This window comes from Sinocyclocheilus grahami, unplaced genomic scaffold, assembly GCF_001515645.1.
Source record: "Sinocyclocheilus grahami isolate Dianchi unplaced genomic scaffold, SAMN03320097.WGS_v1.1 scaffold40.1, whole genome shotgun sequence".
NCBI lineage: Eukaryota > Metazoa > Chordata > Actinopteri > Cypriniformes > Cyprinidae > Sinocyclocheilus > Sinocyclocheilus grahami.
The window spans coordinates 1,352,591-1,377,864 of record NW_015505219.1 but is presented as its reverse complement, the minus strand read 5'-3'; the positions used below and the strand labels follow the sequence as shown (position 1 = coordinate 1,377,864).

Genomic DNA, 25,274 nt, shown 5'->3' with positions numbered 1-25,274 from the left:
TAACCCAACCGCTGGGTCAAAACAACCCAATTGCTGGGTTTGTCCCTATTTTACCCAGCACTGGGTTGTATTTAACCCAGCATTTTTTAAAGTGTGTAAATAAACAATGTTGTCTTCTTTCATAAATGTGCTTATTCGTTCATTATTTTACTCTCATGATTCTTACAAAATCACACCAATGTCCAGTGACCGCTGTGTGTGTCCATGTATGTCCCATGACCTTGTGGTCATACACTCTAAAAAATGCTGGGTTGTTTCAACCCAATGTTGGGTCAAATATGGACTAACCCAACTGTTGGGTTAAATTTTGATTACATTTTTAAATTAACTTTTTAACCCAACAGTTGGGTTAGTCCATATTTGACCCAACATTGGGTTGAAACAACCCAGCATTTTTTAGAGTGTAACCATCATGCTTTCCCTAGTCAACATTCACAAATCACTCAGTCAATTAATTGCATCTCAATTTATTTTTAAATGTAAAACAGTCTGTATAGTCAGTCTTTAGAAGGTCTTGTTATTGATGTTAATGAGATGATTGCATAACCTTATTTCTACATTGAAAGTTAATGTCTTTTAAGGTCTGCCACACTGTATATCTCACAATGTTCAACTAACCGAGTTAGAATCTCTTTCTCATCTGCATTTTCCCAATGAATCATAGCAGTTTATTTCACAGTGTTAAATGAGGGATCTGTGTGAACTGCTTATCAACATGAGGTCCGATTTTGCACCGTTTTAAATGTCATTTATGTAATGAACACAGCCTGCAACATTTTCACTCACTGTCATGTTTTGTTTTTGCAAAACAGTTTGTATTTTTCACTAAATGTTGTTGTAAGTTTTTGTTGGTGAAAGTAAGTAACTTGATGCTGTTCTGGTTTGTAAAGGTGTTGAGCTGGACCTCTCAGATTCTGTAAAGCCAGACCGCAACTGAACAAGAATTGCTGTTTGATTGGGGATCAACTTTATGTGCTTTTTTTTCTTTTGTGTGGTCTTGGGGATTTTTACACTCAGTGGCCTCAATATATGTGTAGCCATTTCAGTTTATTATGTGGAGTCATTTGTTCCACATTTCTGTGATTCTTACCTGTACAACAGGCTGGAAATCATAGTGAGATTATTGATTTTACCTCTTCGACTTTCATATTTATGTCTCACTTTCTTTATGACGAGATAAGTTAAGATGTCTGTCATATATCGTAGTGTCTGTCACAGCATAGATGCTCTCATTATCAGTCACTTTAGAGATAGAGCCATCTAAAAATGACCAGAATGATTCAGGCAACAGTGGTGGCTGCCATGTGTAAAGGTATCAAAGTTTCATTTCAAATCAAGAAGATTCCCACAAAAGCACCTTTTCTGTCTTATTTGTACTTGTCAAACATTTCAGATGTGATTAGACATTATAAGTTACTTATTAAGTATAGGAACTGACCTTAAGTTGACCCTTAAGGCCAAGAAATATCCAGTGGACAAGTCGCAGAAAGAAATTCATTCTTATAGTTGACTTTTAACCTTAGGTAGGAATAGTTAGTGTCTTAGTAACACTGTTCCTGGCCTTTTCAGGGGTTGATTTCTTAACACTAGGCTTGCTAATGTGAATGTCTCTTCTGACGCAGTCTATTGTGACAAAGTGGTGATCATCTACTGCATACTTGACTATCATATCTCTGTGCATTTAACATTGCCATTATTATCATTACTTCCAGTTAGAGTTAGTTAGATTTTAAAGGTATATAGGATATAGGTGTAGAAGATAAGTTAACATATCTGTAGATCATATGCTATCAGAATGGATAAGGCAGAGTTAGGTATAAGTGACTTCTGAATGTATTGGATATTTATTTTAATGAAAAAAATATCCTGCAGAATCAAGGGTTTAAATGGGGAATTCACCACTGGCAAGATGGGCTTTTAATAAAACCAGGGTGCAGTAAAAATTTGAAAATTTACTAGAGAAAGGGTTGTGACTTTAGCTGAAAAATAAGCAGGAATATCTGGGTACAGGTAAAACATAGAAAGAATACTAATATAATTTTCACTCATATTGATTGGTTTATGTTTATATACTACTGTCATTGTAACAATATAAAGCTGGTTGAAAATCAGCAGAATTCTTCAAATTATGTTTAAAAATAAATTAGCAAAACATTTTCGTTAACTACAAGTACTTACAATACATACTTTAATTCACAGATTTATGGTATACTCAGTGTTTTTAATTATTTATTTAGTACAGTGTTACAAGTGCTTTCTTTGTGGTTACACACACACATCTAAAATAGCCTTTATGGAACATATTTTTGCCGCACTGAATGTGTTGCAGTCAGTAGGTGTTATGTGAAGCTCTGTAATTCCTTTACTCAGAGAGTCTGCTCTCTGCTATTTTACAGTCAACTCTAATGTGACGAAACCCCCTGAGTATTTGACGAACATACTTATTATATAAACTGTCATATTGGTGATGGATGGATTTGGTCAGTCCAGTAATGAATACTGTAGGTTGGTGAGAGATGGCGAGTGTATTCCAGTATGGATAGATGAGTCAGCCAGCTGGGCATATGTAGGCACTTGGCAAAGAGTAGAAGGGATGGGGAAATGGGAGGAGACTGCAAGATAAGAGAGAGTAAAAGCAAGCAAATGATGCATAGAGACTGAGATGAAGTAAAAGGTCATGTGGAGGTCATGTGCTTTTTTTTAATCAAATTAACAAATGCTCAAGATGCTCAGCATATGTTTTGGCATTACAGTGTAGTACACACTCTCTCACCATATTCAGACCAGGAAAATCATCTGCTTTAAAGGGGTCATATGATGTTGCTAAAAAGAACATTATTTTGTGTATTTGGTGTAATGAAATGTGTTTATGTGGTTTACGGTTGAAAAAACATTATTTTTCACATACTGTACATTATTGTTTCTCCTCTATGCCCCGCCTTTCTGAAACGTGTAGATTTTAACAAAGCTCATCGGTCTGAAAAGCGAGGTGTGCTGTGATTGGCCAGTTATCCAGTGCATTGTGATTGGCCGAATACCTCAAGCGTGTGACGGAAATGTTGCACCCCTTACCATACTGTGATGCCGTGTTCTGGCTGGAGCGACGAGACAAAAACATTTAAACCCATTATAAACGAGGCATTTGTTGCATCCAGTGGGGACATAATTACAGATTATAATGACTTATACTGTCTTTTTACGCGTTGCATCGCGCCGCGTAAACATAAAACCATGTCTGCATTTGTGATCGGAGAAATGACAAACAACAAGCGCTACTCTACACTGCTCAAAACTCGCGTTTGAATCGTCAGTGGCAAATCCTTTAAATGAAAACATACTTGCAGTCTGTGAGTCAGAACAGCCAGCATTGTAGTCTACCAGGATCAGGAAACAGTCCTCCATAAAATGTGCTGCACACATCTGAATATTTGGGTTGAACTGTTCTGGAACAGTGTTGTAAATACAACTTAACCACTGATTTCTAGTCGTGTCCTCTTTTGGAAGGCCAAACCAAGTAGTTTCGCTTTCACAAGCGTCACACACGGCGGGCTTGAGTGATTGGCGGCCGGCGGATTCGACGAAGGAACGGCGGGCTTGCGGCAACCACATGTGACGACCCCGGGCTGGACTCCGCTTTATTCACGGTGAAAGCCGATCCGGCGATTCACAGCGCGAAGTTGATGTATTCCCTCAGCGACCAGCACGGATCAGCTCTAGGCATGACAAAGCGGATATCGTTGGAAGGCCAAACAAAGTAGTTTCGCTTTCACAACGAAACACACAGCATCTTCACGACATGGCGGCAGAAACAATACTACAGCGAGAATAAAAGTTATGCCTTCTTTCTTTGCGTGAGCATTTGGGCGGCGTTATGCAAATCTTCCCACATCGTGGCGTAGACATGTGGGGGCGTGTTAGAACGAGCCGTTTTAGGTAGGCGTGGTTGACTCTTAACTTTTATAAAGAATATCTCTTTGGATTTGAGACTTTAGTCTTTGCAACTTTACAGATCTTCTTTATGCACCAAGCGCTTGTAACACTTCAAAGATAAAGGAAAAATTGAAATCGCATCATATGACCCCTTTAAGGAGAATGGGAGAGAAGTAAGAATTAAAAGCAGTAAATTAAAAGAACTCTTTAGGCAAATGCAACCGTTTAAATGAATACATTAGTGAGTATTTGGCCTCTGTTAAGGATGGAGTCATGTGTTTGGCTCGTGTTCTGGCTGTTCCTCTGCTGTGTGTGCAAAAAGGTTGGAGTACAGTAGCAATTAGCTCACCCACTTAGAGGCTAAATTGAGCCTGTGGCTTGTCTCTTTTAGACATTAAATGAGACAAATGCTTTGAAATAGTGGAGACAACAGGACCTTCAATGGTGCTTTAGTACTACTTTGACACTTTGATTAAATGTGTGATGTTTTTGAGACCTGTCTGAAAGATTCCCTTTGAAAGCAATTGATTGTGTTCTTTTATATCACCAGGCAAAGCTGGTGTTAACTTGAGAACAATCTATATTAACTTAATAGAATATTATTATACTAAGTTATTTGAACTTTTATTTCTCTCACATCAAGGTTTATTCTCATTTTTCATTCTTCACACTTCAGGGTCATTATAAAATGGTGTTTTATAATGTGTACCAGTTTCTTTATACTTTTTGTATTCCTGTTAGATTCATATGGTTTTGAAAGACCATATTTGTACAAATATCATAAATTATTAATTATTATACTGTTATGTTTTGAGGGTTGTATCACATAATATTTTTACAACCGTAACTAACCTTTCCTTCTCAAAAAATTTACCTGATATTCTCAATCTAATATTTTAAAAGACTTAATGAGCTTGACACAAGTCATGAGGGTCTGCAACGAACCTTTCTTTGATATCATCTTTATATATATATTTTTTTTCCCCTGCATATTTCTGCATGTTGGTTGAACCATGTGATTTTGATGATTTCTGAAAGATCATGTGGTACTGAAGACTGAAGTAATGGCTGCTGGAAATTCAGCTTTGCCATCACCAGAATAAAATAGAAATTAAAATATTAAAATAGAAATCAGTTCTTTTAAATTGTAATAATATTTAGCAGTATTCGAGATTTTACTGTATTTTTCATCAAATACATGCAACTTTGGTGAGCATAAGAGACTTAGGCCTATGCCAAAATACTTTGATTTTAATTTAGAAAAAAAAGTCTCATGTCAGTCACAACAAAGCTTCGCATGACTTTCAGAATAGTCCATCAGTGCACCATTAGCTTACACAAGACATGTATTGCATCACTGCACATCCATAACTTGCTTGTCTGTTTGAATTTGCACAGATTTGTGAGTTAGCATAGCGGATGTCCTTGGCAGTAGTGCTGAATCACAACAACAACCACTCCTTCTCTGTCAATGAGACTGTTTTTGAGAAATGTTGTACAAGCAGTGTTTCACTGCGGCTCTCGCTTGTCCTTGGCTGTATTAGTAAGGGCGCTGTGTTAAAAGTGCTTAATGGCCCAGTTTGCTGAGGTGCTCTCCGGATGGAACCAGACCCACCAACGGCCAAAGCTATTATGTCATCGGCAGCCAATAGGCAGGTAATGCCCTCTCAGACTCTTGCTGCAGCAGTGTGATTTTCCATCAGGACTGATAACAGAGAGTGCAACATAGCCACAAGCAGGGGAAAAGAAAGATGTGACCTTGAGGAAGAGAGGAGAAAATGAAAGCATAGAGGATGAGTACAGAATGATGAGTGATGGGGTAAGGATGGCTGAGAGCAGACATACAGATTTAGGGAAGATGTAGTGAGTTGAATAAAGGCTGAGTCAGTCTTCATTAGGGCCTGAGCACCAATGGTGCGAAGACCCTCTTGGAATTGCTCTGTTTATTTTTCTTCTTCTTCTTCTCCAAAGTGAATCGCATTTTTGAGGGCCATAAACAACGCTCGAAAACTCGCAAAACTTTGCACACACATCAGAACTGGCGAAAATGTACATCTGATATGGGTTTCAGAATTGGGCATGTCAAAATGGCTTAATAGCGCTATAAAATTTCAACAAAACAACCCTCCCACTACATTTCACACTATATGTAATGTCCCAAAACCTACAAAAAAGTTTCTTGGAGCGAAGTACTAAACGCAACTGGAAGTCAGCCATTTTTAAATTTCCTCTACAATTTTTGTGCAGTTTTTGTAATTTTCAGACCTCATACTTTAACAAATTCCTCCTACAGTTTTTATCGGATCATCTTCAAATTTGGTGAGTGTAATCATAAGGCCTTTGCCATGCTAAATTGTGAAGATCTTGAGTTTTCGTTGAAGGGGTTGTCCCTGGTAGCCTGACAAATGTTTTGCCGTGAAACAGGAAGTTGCTGTAACTCAGGCAAGCAATATCCAGTCTGCCCCAAACTTCACACGTTTGATAGGAGTTCTGTCCTGAACACATGTCCATGCTCATATTCAGATATAGTCATAGCGCCACCTGCTAGCAACAGGAAGTGACATGTTTAACACTGTTATGGACTCCTAGAAACATATTAAAAAGAATCAGTAAGTGTTAAATAGGCTAGCAACATACTAGAAACATTTTAAAACATGCTAGCAACACTTAGCTAAGTGCTAAAGCATGCTATTAATGCAATTAAACAGGAAGTTGTAACTCAGGCATGCAGTGTCCAATCTGCCCCAAACTCACCAAACTTAACATGCAACATGCTAGAAACATGGTAAAGCATGCTAGCAACACTTAGCTAATTTGCTAAAGCATGCTATTAATACAATGAAACAGGATGTTGCTGTAACTCAGGCATGCAATGTCCTGAACACATCTAAATGCCAATATTCAGTTATAGTCATAGCGCCACCTACTGTCAACAGGAAGTGACAGTACTATTAGCTGGAATGATGCACTATTAGCAACACACTCAAATAAGCCATTGAGCGCTAAACATGCTAGAAATGTGCTCAAACATGCTAGCAATACTTACTAAGTGCTAAAGCATGCTATCAATGCCTTAAAACAGGAAGTTGTTGTAACTCATGCATACATTGTCCAATCTGCCTCAAATTTCACATATTTGATAAGAGTCCTGGCCTGAAGACATCTAAAGGCTAATATTCGGTTATAGTCATAGCACCACCAGCTGGCAGCAGGAAGTTTGGCACATATAAATGACTTTGACATATTCCTTCTATATTTACCACTTTAAATGCATGTTGCCCACCGTTCACTGTTTTCTTAAGGCCACCGGGGTGGAGGTGGTTCCGGGTGCGAGGGCCCTTTCAACGCTGCTTGCAGCTTTAATTGTTATTTATGTTTGTATATGATACTACCATAGATGACTTTCTGATGTACAGTATTAAGGACATCAAAATGCTACATTTTTAGGATCATGATCTTGAAATAGCAGTTTTATTTGAAAATTTCTTTGAGTATACAAGAAATAGTGCGACCTGTGTCAACAATGACAACTAGGACGTAAAGTTGCTTCAGTCAATTGAGAGTGAGAGCATTTTCTGAACACTAAAACTTCAAGGACTGATCCTTCAACTCATATAAAATATGGAAAACTAGTATACAAAACCACTTGACATTAGGTTAAACTCTCAGATAAATCTAGAAATATTTCAAACATTGTATCCTGTTTCACACGGGGGGGGGGGGGGGAATTAATGGTGAATTTAGAGACTACAGGTATCATATATTATCATTGGAACACAATGTTCTTTATTGGTGAGCAACATTCACAAGGATTGCATAACTCAGAAAAAATGCATTCACAAGCAAAAGATCAAACTTAAGCTGATACAAAACTTACAGTATGACTCATTTCTAAGCTACCAATGGAGATGCAAAATTTATAAGTGTTACAAATGCTGAAAATAAAAGTATTAAGGCCCATTCTTACCAAGACTGCTAAATAAAAAGATAACTGTATCGATAGCTATATTAGCTCCACACTAACGCACAATAATGTTCTGTTTATGTTATTTTATTTCTTTCAGTCTGCAGCTTTAAATTCTTTGGCTTTATAACATTTGGTAAATTCTGATTGCCTGTCAAAGTTTTTATCATTCAACAGCTCGAAAGATTGTTTGAAAGTGATTCCAATGAAAATGTTCCTCTGTCATTAACATTATAGTTGTGGTATGACTTTCCTATTCTCATAGAATTACAATGATTATTGATACAGGGTGCATTATTGACCTAAATGCCCCTAGAAATGGTACCTAAATTTACTCACCTTCAACATTGAGGGCCAAACAACATCGGACCGCAGTGACTTTCATTATTTGGACCAACAAAAAAAAACAGGCATTTTTCAAAATACCAACTTTTGTGTTCTGCAGTTATACATATTTGAAATTACATGATGGTGAGAAAATTATGACAGAATTTTCTATCACTTTAAGGGTACATATTAGTAGCCTGACCTACTTAGCTTCTAACGGTTTAGAATACAGAGGTGTACTTTTAAGGGTACTGCCCCAGTGACAGGCAACATTTTTGCTGATGTTTTTTGTTTTGTTTTTAAGTGCTTGCTTTAGTGTGTTGCTGTGTGTTGGCTATGTGGGCAGTGCACATAAATCGGCCATTATAGCAGCGAAATATGAGAGAGCCAAGCTGTCTTAACACAGGAAACCACAGGCAGAGGGAGTCTCTGTGATTAAGCAGAGGACCAGAGCAGGTGTGAAGGTCTCGGTGCAGGAGGAAACAGACTACAGACTGGCTATATTCGCGTGCATGGGTTTATGGGTTTGACCTTTTGATGCATGTGTAAATGGTGCAGATGCAGTTCTCGGCCATTCATCAGACCTATTTTTTTCTCACTTATAGCAGGGAGTAATGAGGTTAGTCTTTTTTTTTTCGTAGAAGATTCTCATCAATTTTATAGCAGCACAGAGTGAAATCAGCCCAACCAAATGCTTTAACTTACTCTTTATCTGTATGAGCCTCTTGTAAACTACCACAGTGAAAGGTTATGTTGAGGGTGAGGAAGAGATGAGAGATAAGAGTGAGTTTCAGTTGCTTTTTTCTTTCAGAGGAGAGATTTGATTGAGATATTTTGCTCAACACTTCCTTGGTCCATCAGCTAGACCAGTACTAGCCAATAAAATCTAGAGTGTTTGGAAATTCATGCTGGTCTAAGATCTTTCCAGCAGGGTAGAACACAGAAACCTGTCTCCTCCACAAATATGCAGTGAGTCAGCCATGGATAATATAATATGATGATACACAGACACACTCACACTCACATACAGACAGGCTGTCAAATGGAATGGCCATTATCCAGCACAAAAAAAAATCTGCAGCTGTGAGCACAGGATGTGACAGATACATAGCTAAGTGAATCCAACAGAGTCATTTTCTGCAATTTCTGTCAAAAGACAAGAGACCCAAAAGAAAGAGCTTTTCTCTGATACAAGCTGGTGTGTTTATTTACTACTTTGTGTGTTTTTGTGTCTTATGTGTCAGTCTGGCTGGAAACACTGCGGTGTTAAGAGCTTTGTGTGAGCTTGAAACTGTGAGTCTCGTTTTCAGCAGAAGTGAAAACAACAGGTTTATGACTGTATGCTAACCACAGCCTGTAATGCAGAAATTAATTTGTCACACTACAATTAGCCATGACTTCCTTCTTCTTTGTTGTGTTGCACTCGACTTAGCAACTACAGCTCTGTCTCATTTGATTAAAGCTGGTGTTTAGCACTGACATGTCCCTCTGATTGTATAGTTTGTTTCATGGGGAACTGAAAGTTACTGTATTCCACTGTTACTGCATGATATATGCAGGTGCGTGACTTTTGCGCTCAGCTAATTCAAACTTTTTTCACAGCAAACATAAAGCATATTTTGCATGTGCTGCTTGTGCATGGGTTCCTGTTTCTTTTTTCTCTAGGGTTATCGTACATTGCAATACTAATAAAAGAAGCACAACAGAGCAGTGTGTTTATTGTAAGCCAGTCAGCAAGTCTTCTGACTGAACATAAAAAAGCCCCATGTTTACGGTGGCCGAGAGAGCTCAACGCGCTGCAACTTAAGAAAACACATGCAAATTGAAAAAACACCAGCAAATTAAGAAAACATCTTCATCAGTTTGACAACACAGGTTTCTTCATTTGCATGTGTTGTGAGGATTTGCAGCGCGTTTCTTCATTTGCATGTGTTGTGAGGATTTGCAGCGTTTCTTCATTTGCATGTGTTGTGAGGATTTGCAGCGTTTCTTCATTTGCATGTGTTGTGAGGATTTGCAGCGGGTGTGTTGTCAAACTGATGAAGATGTTTTCTTAATTTGCTGGTGTTTTTTCAATTTGCATGTGTTTTCTTAAGTTGCAGCGCGTTGAGCTCTCTCGGCCACCGTACATACGTACCTGTTGTATGTTTTAGTTGATTATTTTTCGGTTTTCTATTTGAGCAATCTGCTTAAGCTTTTCAGAAGCTTCAGTGGACGTGCCATAAAGGGATAGTTCACCTAAAAGTGGTTATTCTGTCGTCATTTACTTAGCGTCATGTCATTCCATACCTGACATTTTTAAACAGAAAAAAAGTGAAGACTCATTTGTAATGGTCTATCGCTGCATCAAAATTATTTTTATATTTTATATATTTCAGGCCATTTTTACATCTCAGAGTTTGTTTTCTTCACAGAGGAGGAAAGGAGAGTCCGGGCCAACGATAGAGAGTACAATGAGAAGTTCCAGTATGCTGTAAGGCACACATATAACGTCATACATCATGAATTTACTTATAAATTAAGTGTACAGTTTTATTCTGCCTCTCCTTCACCTCTCCCCATCATCTCTTTCACTGTCCACAGAGCAACTGCATCATGACCTCAAAGTACAACAACATTACCTTCCTTCCAGTCAACTTGTTTGAGCAGTTCCAGGAAGTTGCCAATACCTACTTCCTGTTTCTCCTCATACTGCAGGTATATACTTCGAATTAATTCTTACTTCAAATGATTATTACAAGTGTAGAGAAAAAAACAAGTTATTTTGTAAACATCAAAGCATGGCTGTGACTATGACAATATTCATCCTGGCCTAAAGGTTGCAGTTGGCGAGAACATGCATGCCACAATCATTTTGACAGATTGTTTGAACGTGTGCACATTAATTACTATGACAAGTTGGTGCATTACTATGTTATACAAATGGCTTTAAAAATGTTTGTAATCGTGTGTATGTTTTTGTCTCAGTTGATTCCACAGATTTCCTCATTATCCTGGTTCACTACCATTGTGCCTTTAGTGCTGGTGCTGAGCATCACTGCAGTCAAAGATGCCACCGATGACTATGTGAGTCTCACACGCACACATTCTGTAACTTACTGTAACTGACAAACTCCTTTATACCAGTGACCTATCACACCACAACTGCCACACGAAAAAACAGTAACAAAAGTAACAGACTCACACACATCTCTGTTCATCTCACAGTTTCGTCACAAGAGTGACAACCAGGTGAATAACCGTCAGTCTCAGGTCCTCATCGGTGGCATGTGAGTCTCATATTAATATACACACTTCCTTTTACATTCTGTTTGCAAGAAAACATCTGCTGTTTACAAGAAATATAAATGTGTCCGAGCTGTTGCTTGCAAGATAGTGAATGTTCATAACATAAAAGCATATATATATATACAGTATATATCTATATATTTAAAATGAATATGTAATATACATTTTAATTGTAATTTGTAAATTAATATTACATTTATTTATAAAAAAAAATATAATATACACTATACACTTTAGAGCACTTTTTAATCATCGTATAGCAATTTTCCAACAATCACAACGCATTAATAAGTATCCTATACTTTTTTTTTCACTTTCTCAGTCTTCAGAAGGAGAACTGGATGAATGTCAGAGTGGGTGACATCATCAAGCTGGAGAACAATCAGTTTGTGGCAGTGAGTTTTCCTCTGTAGTTCTTCATGACATTAATGAATTAATTAAACGTGGTTTAATAAAATAAAAAGACACTTTACTAGCTCAGCAGTCACAGACATTACTTGCAGTAATTCACGGTCATGTACGCACCAATCTCTGATGCATTTGCTCTCGAATACTGCTCTGTGAAATTGATCCAGTAGCCAAGCTTATTCGCTGATTATGCCTCTGGTTACTCTGTCTCTCAAGGATAAACAGCAGCTTATGTGTCTCTAGTCTGTATACCAGTGTTATTTTAATATTATTTAGATACTATTATAGTTTCTATTTTTCTTAATATTTTGAATAGCTTTTCTTTTTGTACTTTCAGATTTCATTTAAATTTTAGTTACATTTTTAGTAATTTTTCTGTGCTTTTATCATTTTTTTTTAGGTTTATTTCTTTTAAAATATTACTATTTAAATACATTTTAATTTCAGTTTTGGTTTTATTTATTTTATTTTCAGTTAGTAATTTTAGTGCTTCAACTTAAACTAAACAAAAATGAGTTTTTCACCCTTAATATTTATATTTTGTTTTATTTCAGCTTTATTTGAATGAAAAATGTTTTAATAGTTTTAGTTAATAATAACACTGCTGTATACTGTATATGTGTTACAGGCTGACCTGCTCTTGTTGTCCAGCAGTGAACCACATGGCCTCTGTTACATTGAAACTGCAGAACTGGATGGGTATGCCTGTGTTTATTTCCTGAATTTGCTGTTTAACATGATTTAGTGATTCCAGTGCAGCTCAATACAATGTCGTTATTTTTCTGCCACAGCGAAACGAACATGAAGGTGCGTCAGTCTCTGTCGGTTACCTCAGAGCTGGGAGATCCTAATAACCTGGCCCAGTTTGATGGTATGTGATTTTGAACGCACTCCAGTTAGATGTGAAAGTTAGCCAAAGTGGAAATGAGAAAGTGCATTAGTAAGAAAAAGAGACAGCTGACCAATCTTGTGAACTGATAAATGAGAGAATATGTTTGTTTACAGTGTGTTTCAGATTTGCAGAAGTTTATGGAACAAAAATAGAAAGGCAATAAAAGGAATTGCGTATTTTCAGTGAAGGCATTCTAGTATGAATTGCACTTACTGACAACCACTGTTTATTTGCATATTTTAGTACAGATTCACTAAAGGAATTATGAAAAGTAGGTTACAGCACAAACTCGTCCAAAAAAAACCTGTGCTAAATACAATAAAATGTATAATTGAATACATTAAATGTATAATTAAATAAAATTATAAATACAATTTTTGACATTTCTAAAAACAAAATTACATCATTTAAGTATGCATGATAGAGTACTATACCAGCGCAGAATAACGTCAGAATAAATTCAATGATGGGCTAGTGAATAGATGCACTAAAAATGCAAAAGTGCAACAACTGTTTGACCCTACTATGAGTTAGTTTACTAAAGAGAGAGAGAACCAAAGATGCAGTCAAAGTGTGCGGAAAGTAATGTATGTGGTGGACAGTTTCTCAGCAACATTACTTTAACACCCAACACAATATACTGCCACACACACCATCAAACCTGTGTCAGCACAGACCACCCACGCTTCCTGTTTTTAAAGAACAACAAAAAAAGCTCACAAGTTGTACAGAGACCCAGGATGCTGAATAGTTGGTCATAACATCTATTACATAAAATGGTACTGTTTCAATGTTTTCAATATGTGTGACCTCCTTTTTCCTCCTGTATCTCTCGCGCTGTGTATGTGCAGGAGAAGTGGTGTGTGAGCCTCCCAACAACAAGCTTGACCGTTTCTGCGGGACTCTGTATTGGAAAGACTGTAAATACCTCCTCAGCAACCAGAACATGCTGCTTCGCGGCTGTGTACTGCGCAACACAGAGAGCTGCTATGGCCTTGTTATTTTCGCAGGTTGGTGTGTGTGTGTGTGTGTGTGTGTGTTTGTGTGATTAGTTTTCAGTTTAACCTGTCATAATTATGATGGTGCACTACAGGTCCTGACACCAAACTGATGCAGAACAGCGGACGGACCAAGTTCAAGCGGACCAGTATAGACAGACTGATGAATACACTCGTGCTGTGGGTGAGAAACTGTTTACAAACACACACTCGTTTACAAACCTCTGCTGAATTTCTGAAGATTTGGGTACTGAAATAAATAAACAGCATAAACTCTGCAAAGTAATGTTTGGCTGTAAATAAATAGGCATACAATTCAAGATCTTAAATTAGTCCAAATTAGTTTTGTAATTTTCCCCTCCTCAGATTTTTGGGTTCCTGGTGTGTATGGGAGTAATCTTGGCCATAGGAAATGCAGTTTGGGAAAAAGAAGTGGGTGCTCTGTTCCAGAGCTTCCTTCCCTGGGACCCACCAGTGGACAACTTCTTGTTCTCAGCCTTCCTGTCTTTCTGGTCCTATGTCATCATCCTCAACACAGTCGTGCCCATCTCCCTCTATGTCAGGTGAGAGAGAGCAAGATGAGGAGAGATAAACGTTGTAACGCAGGAAGAAAGATTAATTATCCCATGAAAACTGTTCAGTTGGCACTGACCATGAATATGATAAAATTGAAAATATAGAAAATGGTCTGAAACGCTAAACATTAAAAAAAATCATGTTTTGAACATAAATTTAACATTTATATAAGCTGTTTTATTTCCTATTTATTTTATATGAAGCTTGTCAGCTATGTTATCCAATTTAGGATATTTTTGCTTTTTTTTTTTCATTTCTAGGGATAAACAATGCTAAGCATTACATTTTTAGTCATTCAAAAAAAAAATGTACTACAATTATTCGAATAGTTTAACTGTTTTTGTTCTATTAGGGTTATTATCAATAACTTAAACTATTAAAAATATTTTGTTAACTGAAATAAAGAAAAAAATATTAATATTAGATGGAAAACTGAAACTAGGCATACATTTGAAATGTTGCCTTATCAGCTAAATGAAATAAGGTTAAGCTGAAGCATTAAAATTCCTAACTGGAAAAAATCAAAACCAAAACCAAACTAAAACATGAAATAAATGCAGTAAATTAAATCTGAATAATAATAATAATAAAAAAAAACAGCAACGAAATTGCACAAAATTAAACTAATAAAATAAGTAACACATAAAAAAAGCACATAAAATAAATGCTAACTCAAAACGTTAATAAAACCTATAATAGTATAATAATAATAATAATAAATAATACTAAAATAACAAACATTGTATAATTTTAGTTCCTGGATACTGTTTTTATTTGCTGGATACTAGAAGGTCAAGACCTCTGTGACTGGCCAAAATCAGAATTTTAAGGGGGGATATAAACATTTGATATGTTTAGGACTAGCTACTTTTGATGTTAGGTTTTTTTTTTTTGATAATAGTTTATCTAATGCTCCATCTCTTAAAAAGTCTTGAGACACCAAAGTGTATCATATTCATTAAAAACTCCAGTTAAAATCTACTTCTCCTCTTTGATTTAGATACTTTTTTTAAAGTTCTAGCTTAAGTTAATTTTATGCTTGATATTGTGCTTTTTATTTTATTTTGATGTATTTTGTTGTTTTCATGTTTCTTCAGACTTTTCCAGGTAAGAGATAGACCCCATAGACTCCCCTTTTTTCTCTCTCTGACATAACAACAACCTCCCATATAACATAATCCATATAACACCACTAAAATCCTGACCGAACCTTTCTGAACCAGCTCTCTGAATGAGCTCTAACTCTGCTGTGTGGTCCAGTGAATATAACCCCCCTCTGACTGGTACAGACTCGTACATTAAGAACTGCTGCATGGCACTGAGCAGCACCATGGCACAGCACACACATACCCAAACTCCAATTTTAATGACAGTCTTAAATGACAGATTCGTGAAGTCTCTATAAATGAACAGTATTACATCTTGCTTTTAATGGTCTGGTAGACTGTTATGCCATTGTCTCTTTCAGCTGCATCCTAAATAGCCTATGTCTTTATAACAGGAAAACTGTGTGTATTTTTGTGTGTCTGTTTTGTTGTGTTTGCCTTGTGGTCAGAGGGCTGCAGTCAATTTAAGTGTTTCTACTGAAAAGCAGGTCATATTTGCATTTTGATAACCCTCCGTCTGTTTCTCTTTCCATCTGTCTGAATCTCTTAGTGTGGAGGTGATTCGCTGAAGCTGTTGACTTTAATATCGTTAGAAGGAAATGATACAGTAATTCTGGATTGTAATATGATTATTTTATCTCATTATCTGTCCTCCTTCATGTTGTGCTTCTTGCTTATTGCCTCTCTTGTCTTTCACTTCCTGAAGGAGAGCTGCTGTATAAGGCTCAGTCTCCAGATGAGGGGGCGTTAGTAACAGCTGCACGTAACTTTGGTTTTGTGTTCCGCTCTCGCACACCCGGCACAGTCACCACACAAGAGCTCGGCAAAGCGGTCACATACACGCTCCTCGCCATCCTGGACTTCAATAATATCCGCAAAAGAATGTCTGTCATAGGTAACACAAGCACACACTCTCATTCCTGCAACTGACATAACAAAAACATTTGACTATATTTGTAAAAAAAAAGCACAATATGCAATATGTCACAAAAATGAGAACACCTCCACATTAAATCTTTTTTTTTTCAAAAGTAAAGTTTTGTCAGATTGATTCACTTTTGAGCCCAAACTATAGCTAAGTACATACACACACACATTTTTTGTGCAGTGAACAGTGGCAAACTCCAAAGTGTATAGTTTTTAAACATTATTTTGGCTGTAATGCCAGATGGTTTAGCACTGTGCAAAAGAGAAAGAGACAGTAAAATTCCCTTAGGACTGAGAAATCTGGATACAGCAAAAATACTGCCCTGCCAAGCATCATAAATAAGTGGAACATTAGCGCTAAATTCAATACAGAAAGTGTTGTGTGTGTCATATACACTCTCATAATGCTGAATTATGGCCCTTATATTCGGGCAAGTGGTGCTTACATTGCAGCAGCCATTTCATTTTTGTTTGCATATTGTCATTTATGTCCAGTTGGTTTGTGTTTACATATAGAGAAGTGAGAGAGAGTTATTGAGTGCACTGCAGAATTTTCTCTCTATCAGTTTTGTTAATAATTTTTCCCCATAACAATATCCAAAATATCTTAAAACTAAGATCATTTGTTTTATGATTTATAAAACCTTGTTAGTTTTTGCCAAATGGGTAAGAAACAAAGGTATAATTTAAGATACAGTACATTATATGAAAAGAAGTCCAATAATGTTAGGAATATGAGATAATGGGAGCTTCTCCCATCACTGCAGAGGCACAAGCACAATCTGTAATTTAATGTGTGTGTGTGCGTGTGTGTGTGCGTGTGTGTGTGCGTGTGTGTGTGTGTGTGTGTGTGTTTTAGTGAGGAATCCAGAGGGCCGTATTCGTCTGTACTGTAAGGGCGCAGACACTGTGCTTTTCGAGAGGCTTCACTCTTGCAACCATGAACTAATGATTATCACTTCAGAACATCTCAACGTGAGTGTTTGCTTTTTCGGATTTGTTTATTTTGTGTTTACTGTTAGCTTAGCTGTTTGTATGAAGTTCTAAATTGCTCTTTAAGAGAACCCACAGTCTGATGCTGCTGTCTTTATAAGACAAACAACAGAGCCCTCTTGTGGATGTTCTAGTAAATAAAGTCTGTTAGTTGTACTTTTACCTAATAACTAAACATTATATGGGACTTTTGTTGTGAAATAGTTATTTGTAGCAGTTAAACAAACATTTAGAATAATAAAATATAAATAAAAATACATGTAAATAAAATGTGGTTGCAAATGACAGGGTTGCAAAGGTAGCCTAATTTAAGATATCACTATGTAGGGGAGAAGATAACTACGAAGGTAAAAGGTTTGAGACCAAAACGTTTGTAGTATGAAGAAAAATATTTATTTAATAATTTTTCAAATAACAGGTTTGAATGGTTTCTCTTTGTGTAATAAAGAGAAAATAATGCTGTAAAATCAGGCACAGAAAGCCTGTATAATACTATTTTAATTATAAATATATTATTACATAATATTAATTACAAGTATATTATTATTTATAAAATTTTTAATACAGTGAATTAAGGGTCAAAACGATTGTTTGTTTGTTTGTTTGTTTAAAAAAAAAGTTTATGTTTCTATATGTTTCTTGAGAACCAAATCAGGATATTAGAGTGATTTCTGAAGAATCATGTGACAGTGAAGACTGGAGTAATGGCTGCTGAAAATTCAGCTTTACATCACAGGAATAAATTATGTTTTAAATTATATCGAAATGGAAAGCAGTTATTTTAAACTGTAATAATATTTCACAATATTACTGTTTTTACTGTTGCTGCCTTGAGTAACCATCATAGACTAGCAGCTTTTCATGCTAAGTTAAGTTTTTGTTTGATAATAGTTTATCTATCATATGTAATGGTTCTCAAAACAAAATAAAACAAAACATGAATAATTAAATTAAAAAGTGATGTTATCATGAGCTGATGTTGGGATATGTGTAGGAGTATGCAGGTGATGGCTTGCGGACACTTGCAGTGGCCTATCGGGATCTGTCTGAGGAGCAGTGGGAGGCGTGGGCAGAGCGTTTCCGCGGCGCTGATAAGGCCACAGACTGCAGAGACGACCGGCTGGCTGCAGCCTATGAAGAGATCGAACAGGACATGATGGTGTGTCTGTGTGTCTGATTCCTTTTGTTTTGTCTCCTTAGTCTTCTTGTTAATAATATGAAATATTTTATACTTGTTATAGCTGTTGGGGGCCACAGCTATAGAAGATAAATTGCAAGAGGGGGTTCCTGAGACCATTGCCATTCTCTCACTGGCTAACATCAAGATCTGGGTGCTTACTGGAGACAAACAGGGTAAGAACTGCATCAAAATCAAAAGTCATGCTGCTTGGCCACAACTGTTATCATTGACTTAACACAACTACAACTTTAAAGTGTATTTTTCTCCTTCTGTGACAGAGACTGCAGTGAATATTGGTTATTCCTGTAAGATGCTGACAGATAACATGACAGAGATCTTCATTGTTAATGGACACACTGTCCAAAGCGTACGTGAAGAGCTGAGGTACAATGCTGATGTTTCCATTCATCAAATTCATCAACCCATGAAGTATGAGCGATATAAGTCTTTCAGGAAAGGCCTTTTAATTTTCTCATCCTCTTATGTTTTTTTAGGAAAGCAAGAGAGCGAATGCTGGAGTCGGCACGCACCAGAGATGGAGGGAAGGAAGTTGAAGCTCAGGGATGGGGTGGTGCTTGTGCCTTTGGAAATGGATGTGGAGGTGGTGGTGCTGCTAACTGGATCCCTGATGAGAGTAAATGTTCGCCTCCTCAGGCGCCGCCCTCCTCCTCATTGGAGTCAATCAGTGGAGAGTTCGCCCTCATCATCAGCGGACACAGCTTGGTAGGTGGGAGAAGCATTCAGGAGCCTAACTGGAAGGAATTAGTTATGAATGTTAATGTTATTCATGCTCTTTGGTTTAGTTAAAGGGTTATGTTTAGTTAGTTCAGTGTTATTTTAGGATTATTATGAATTAGTATTTATTATTATTATTAATTAAATTACTATTTAATCCAGATGCCTTCAAAGGAGATACTGAAGATGATCGTAACCAATGTCCATCACATATGCAGATTGATATCTAAAAGTTTGTAATTTTTCTTATCCTCATTAACATTCAAATATTAAGATTGAATAAAATGGCAACAATAAAAACAACTAGGTTGGTTAGTTGTTTTCTTTAATAGTATATAAATATCGCTATCAGTTCATACTGCCGTTAACACTTTCTCTGACAAGTCGGTGCAATGAGACCTGTTTTCTGGTTTGGTCAGGTGACATTGTCATTTTGATTTGTTTTTAAAATTCTGTTTAGATCTATTTTTATTTCAGTTTTGATTTTAGTCATTTTAGTATTTCATCTTATTTCGGTTTGTTGCCAAGGCAACATTTCTAATTTTCGTTTTTTTTTACAATTAAATATAATTATATATATAATTTTTTTATATGTTATATGTAATTTTCTTATATTTCTATATGGTTTATATTATTTTCATATGTTATTTATTAAATATAATAATAATAATTATTATATAATTAATTATGTAATTGGTAATACCTTAGTTTAGGGACCAATTCTCCTCGTCGCTCCAACCGGGACAAGGCATCACAGTATGGTAGGGGCGTAACATTTCCGTCACACGCTTGAGGTATTCGGCCAATCACAACGCACTGGATAGCTGGCCAATCAGAGCACACCTCGCTTTTCAGACCGATGAGCTTTGTAAAAATCGATGCGTTTCTGAAAGGCGGGGCATAGAGGAGAAACAATGATGTACATGTAATCAATGTGTTTTTTTAACCTTAAACCGCATAAACACATTTCATTACATCAAATACACCAAATAATTTTTTAGCAACATAATATGACCCCTTTAAATCATTTTGGACTTAAACCCAAATCTATGGTTTTAGTCTAAGAATTATTTACATATTAGTTTATCTGTCTTAACCTACAATTGAACTTGACCAGCACTGAGACAGCTGATACCCAAGAACAGGGGTTTTCAAACTGGGCTCTAGGGACTAACTGGGGACCTGAAGTGGGTGGAAACATGAGGGGAAAAAATGAATGCAATGCATTTTTAGGGGTGTCAAAGTTAACGTGTTAACTTGAGGTATTCAGTATATTTAATGCAATAATTTTTTACACATTTAATGAATATGTATGTATGTGTGTATATATATATATATATATATATAATGTATTATGTGTTTCTCTCCTTCTGCAGCAGCTCACATTGGCGTGGGCATCAGCGGTCAGGAGGGGATTCAGGCTGTGCTGGCATCAGATTACTCCTTTTCCCAGTTTCGCTTCCTGCAGCGACTTCTGCTGGTGCATGGACGCTGGTCCTATCTGCGCATGTGCCGTTTTCTCTGTTACTTCTTCTACAAGAACTTTGCCTTCACTATGGTGCACTTCTGGTTCGGGTTCTTCTGTGGATTCTCAGCGCAGGTGGAAAATTTAGTCAGAGGCTCTAAAAAGTTTAGTTTAGTTTAGTTACAGGGACCACAAGTGTTGTGCCAGAGTTAGCTATAGAGCTAATTTGCATCTGCAGTCCCTGGGCAGGATGTTGTTACAAAATTACAATACTCCATTACAAACAATACAATACGTACAATATCACACTCCATATTGAAAAATCTGGTCAGTGATCACATATTTGATTTTCCATACTTTAAGCCATACTTTAAGTGTAGTTTTAAAAATACTGAATGTTGTACACTTTCTAATATAAACAAGTACTGAGGTACTGGTGTCACATGCATGAGGTGATGTCATAACCTTGGCTCAGTTTACTGTGATTCTTTCATTTAGACTGTCTACGACCAATACTTCATCACTCTCTACAATATCGTATACACATCCCTGCCTGTGTTGGCCATGGGCATCTTCGATCAGGTAAGATAAAGAAAACTCACCAAATACTGAATCATTTTTGTTTACCTTTTATACTCCTACCTCAATCCTTGTATATCTCAGGATGTTCCTGAACAGAGGAGTCTGGAGTATCCAAAGCTGTACGAGCCGGGTCAGCTGAACTTGCTATTTAACAAGCGAGAGTTCTTCATCTGCATCGCGCAGGGAATCTACACGTCTGTGGTTCTCTTCTTCATTCCGTATGGCGTTCTCTCTCATGCCACACAGAGCAATGGAGTCCCACTGGCAGACTATCAAACTTTTGCAGTAACTACAGCAACGGCCCTTGTCATCGTTGTCAGCGTCCAAGTGAGTCCAATATTAAACATTAGCATTTAAGTAGTGCTTGTTGATTTAGATACGGTTTGCGGTTATTTTGTTATTTTTCGTTTAAGGTTGTGTATACTAGTAGCAATGAATTTTAGAACGGTTTTGAATAGCCCAAGCTTTTTGCTAATTGTTTATAGATTGCTCTGGACACGGGTTATTGGACGGCTATAAATCACTTTTTTATATGGGGCTCTTTGGGTACCTACTTCACTATCCTCTTCGCTATGCACTCCAGCATTCTGTTCAATATCTTCCCCAAGCAGTTCCATTTCCTTGGTGAGTCAGCACTTTGGCCCAACTGTGTGGCTGCCATCTTAAACAGAAACCCACATTTGATAATGCCTTTATAGTATTTGTCGCAAGCACAACTTATCAGCTATAACATCTGGAAATGCAGACAGCATTACTCCATATTCAGGTTTTTAAAAATCTAAATAATGAAGAATGTTTAAGTATAGACTACCATTGAAAAGTTTGTGGTCAGTAAGATTTGTTTTCATTGTTTGAAGAAATCTGGTTCTTTTGTTCAGCAAAGACATTACAGCATTACAAAAAAATATATATTTCAAATAAATGCTGTTTGAACTTTCATCAAAAAATCATGAAAAAAAATCATGATTTCCACAAAAATAAATAATTATCAGCACAACTGGTCAATCTATTCAAACAATCTATTGAACACAGGAATACATTATATTTTAAAATATATTAAAATAGAAAATTAAGTCATCTAAAAAATGTATACACAAACTTTTAACATAAATAATGAAAATACAAGGAATAGTAAATATACCATAAATTTGGATTTTAAATTGTGTCATTTTAAATTATATCTTATTTGTATTTTATCTTGATCCAAATGTGTGCTACATAGTGGTATGAGTATGTGTGGCTTATTTTTGTTTTTGTGTGCATGCCATGTGTTTGTTAACCACAGGAAGTGCTCGAAACACACTCGGGCAGCCAGTGGTGTGGTTAACTATTGCTCTGGCTACCGTCATCTGCATTGCTCCAGTCCTTGCGTTCCGCTTTCTTAAACTGGACCTTAAACCTCAGCTCTCAGATACCGTAAGTGTGTGTGTGTGTGTCTCTCAGATACCTTAGTGTGTTTGTCCTAAATTGCACGCCATCTTTGAATTTGTTATTATCCATGTTCAATCAAACATTCAGTATCACACATTAAAAACGAGATTTAAAGAAAACTTAGACTTATATTAGACAAAACTTAGACAAAACAAGAATTGAGCAAATTTTCTAAGTGTGTTTCTTTGCGTGTTATATATATATATATATACTGTATATATGAGATAAGAGCCTTTATTTATATTCATTTATTTTAAATACATTTTAAATGTTTAAATGGTCCCAAGCATTGATCATTGAAATTTTGATTCTGATTGTTGGATAGTAATGGTTGGTTGATTATTGCATATTCTGATTCATAGCGTAGGTCATATTTGTTTCACATCAGTAAGTTTGACACATTTGTTAGTTTCTGGTTATCCCCTCACACTCATCCCCACCCTTTATTATTTTCTCACTGTCTTTCTGCAGGTGCGCTACACTCAACTTGTGCTGCAGAAAAAGCGGAAGCCTGGTGGGCGTGTGGGTCGTGGCGTGGGCGGTGCTGGAGTAGCCAGTGGCAGTGCTCTTGGTCGCTTTGGGCGAGGCAGATCTCGACGCTCTGGTTATGCGTTTGCGCATCAGGAGGGCTTCGGCGAGCTGATCACATCAGGAAAAAATATGCGCCTGAGCTCGCTGGCTCTCGCCACGTTCGCCTCTCGCCACAGCAGCAGTTGGATCGATACTCTTCGCAGGAAAAAACACGCAAACAGCACACATAACACCCCGCCCACCGGAGAAGACTGTGCTGCCTCCTCTCAAGGGCCACCCCTTTCCACGTCTTCCTCAGCAGCAGGCGAGGCAGGACAAGCATGTAATGAACCCGTCCTCACTCACAGCCCTGATGATATCGCTCTCAGTGTTATTAGGTGTCCAGAAAGAGAGGTTGGGGAAAGTAGTACACGAACTGTGCAGGTAAATCTGAAATCTGCTACATCTGAAAACAAGTTCAAGCACAAATTGTATACAGATAAACTGCATGCAAGTAAACATACACAAATATAGGTTGTTATACAACACTGGGCAGAGGGTTGATTCTGTAGGAGCACAAAAACTAATTTTGTGGATTGACATAAAAAGAACATTTCCCCCAAAGAGAAGAAATGGCAGGAAGCAGAACTATTAATAACATTTTCATTTCTCACTTGTGTACATAGTAGTGGTCTCAGTTCCCCAATAATTAGGAAAACCCTATTATTGCTTATATTGTTCTTTTTTCTGTAATGTATACATTAGTTCAAAAATTCACAGTCAGTTTAAAAAAGATATATTTATAGGTTTAGTCAACAAAAGTATTACATTGATCAAAAGTGACAGAAAAGACATTTATAAGACATTTCTATTTCAAATAAATGCTATTCTTTGAACTTTCATTCATCAAAGAATACTGAAAAGAAATGGATCACAGTTTCCATAAAAATAATTAAGTAGCACAAATCTGTTTTCAAAACTGATAATAATAAGCTTTGCCATCACAGGAATAAATTACATTTTAAAATATATTAAAATAGAAAACTGTTATTTTAAATTGTTAGAATATTTCACAATATTCTGTCTATACTGTATGTTTGATCAAATGAATGCAGCCTTGTTAACCATAAGAGACTCAAAATATTAAAAATAAATATCTTACAGCCCAGTTTTTTTAATAATTATTATTAATACACAATATAGGCAAGGCAAGTTTATTTATATAGCACATTTCATACACAATGGTAATTCAAAGTGCTTTACATAAAAGGAAGTAAAATAATCATAAAAAAACAATAAAACAGGGAACTTAACTTTTTTTTAAATGATTTAGAAATTGATTTAAAATGAATTTAAAACAGTTAAAAATAGAAAATGATTATACATAAAATACAGTGCAATCAGTTTGGACGTAGCACAGTAACACAGTAGCACAGTCAATAAATGCACAGCTAAACAGATGAGTTTTGAGTCTGCATTTAAATGTGGCTAATATTTTAGTACATCTGATCTCTTCTGGAAGCTGATTCCAACTGCGTGCGGCATATTAGCTAAAAGCGGACTCCCCTTGTTTTGTGTGAACCCTTGGTATTTCTAACTGACTCGATCCTAATGATCTGAGTGGTCTGTTAGGTTTATATTCAGTGAGCATATCTGCTTAACTGAAGAAAGTTCTGGCACATCCAACTGTTAATTTCATCAATGCATTGGCAGAGGGAGTTAATGGGGCTGTAGTCATTTGGAGATAAGGCTAGGTAAATCTGGGTGTCATCTGCATAGCTGTGATCTGGCAATTTGGTTCTTTCTTATTTTTTGACTTAGTGAGAGTATATACAGTCTAAACAGGAGTGGTGCAAGAATTGAGTCTTGTGGGACTCCGCATGTCATAGATGTCCACTTAGACTCATGCTCTCCTATACTCACATAATAACCTCTCCCTTCTAAGTATGACCTGAACCATTT

At 36.7% G+C, this 25,274-nt stretch overlaps 1 protein-coding gene across 1 annotated transcript in view; it reads left to right on the top strand.

Annotated features, from left to right (window-relative positions):
• Positions 1 to 25,274, top strand: part of LOC107582124 (phospholipid-transporting ATPase ID-like) — a 31,430-nt gene that overhangs the window by 3,203 nt on the left and 2,953 nt on the right. The window contains exons 2-24 of the mRNA XM_016267858.1: positions 10,636 to 10,694; positions 10,805 to 10,918; positions 11,189 to 11,287; positions 11,429 to 11,490; positions 11,832 to 11,904; positions 12,546 to 12,616; positions 12,709 to 12,788; positions 13,661 to 13,819; positions 13,903 to 13,991; positions 14,174 to 14,370; positions 15,644 to 15,666; positions 16,196 to 16,384; positions 17,276 to 17,391; positions 18,404 to 18,568; positions 18,651 to 18,762; positions 18,868 to 18,973; positions 19,084 to 19,316; positions 20,701 to 20,924; positions 21,288 to 21,371; positions 21,453 to 21,698; positions 21,857 to 21,995; positions 22,657 to 22,787; positions 23,274 to 23,756. Coding sequence (XP_016123344.1) covers positions 10,636 to 10,694; positions 10,805 to 10,918; positions 11,189 to 11,287; positions 11,429 to 11,490; positions 11,832 to 11,904; positions 12,546 to 12,616; positions 12,709 to 12,788; positions 13,661 to 13,819; positions 13,903 to 13,991; positions 14,174 to 14,370; positions 15,644 to 15,666; positions 16,196 to 16,384; positions 17,276 to 17,391; positions 18,404 to 18,568; positions 18,651 to 18,762; positions 18,868 to 18,973; positions 19,084 to 19,316; positions 20,701 to 20,924; positions 21,288 to 21,371; positions 21,453 to 21,698; positions 21,857 to 21,995; positions 22,657 to 22,787; positions 23,274 to 23,756 — 3,254 coding nt within the window. The remainder of the gene's footprint in view (positions 1 to 10,635; positions 10,695 to 10,804; positions 10,919 to 11,188; positions 11,288 to 11,428; positions 11,491 to 11,831; positions 11,905 to 12,545; positions 12,617 to 12,708; positions 12,789 to 13,660; positions 13,820 to 13,902; positions 13,992 to 14,173; positions 14,371 to 15,643; positions 15,667 to 16,195; positions 16,385 to 17,275; positions 17,392 to 18,403; positions 18,569 to 18,650; positions 18,763 to 18,867; positions 18,974 to 19,083; positions 19,317 to 20,700; positions 20,925 to 21,287; positions 21,372 to 21,452; positions 21,699 to 21,856; positions 21,996 to 22,656; positions 22,788 to 23,273; positions 23,757 to 25,274) is intronic.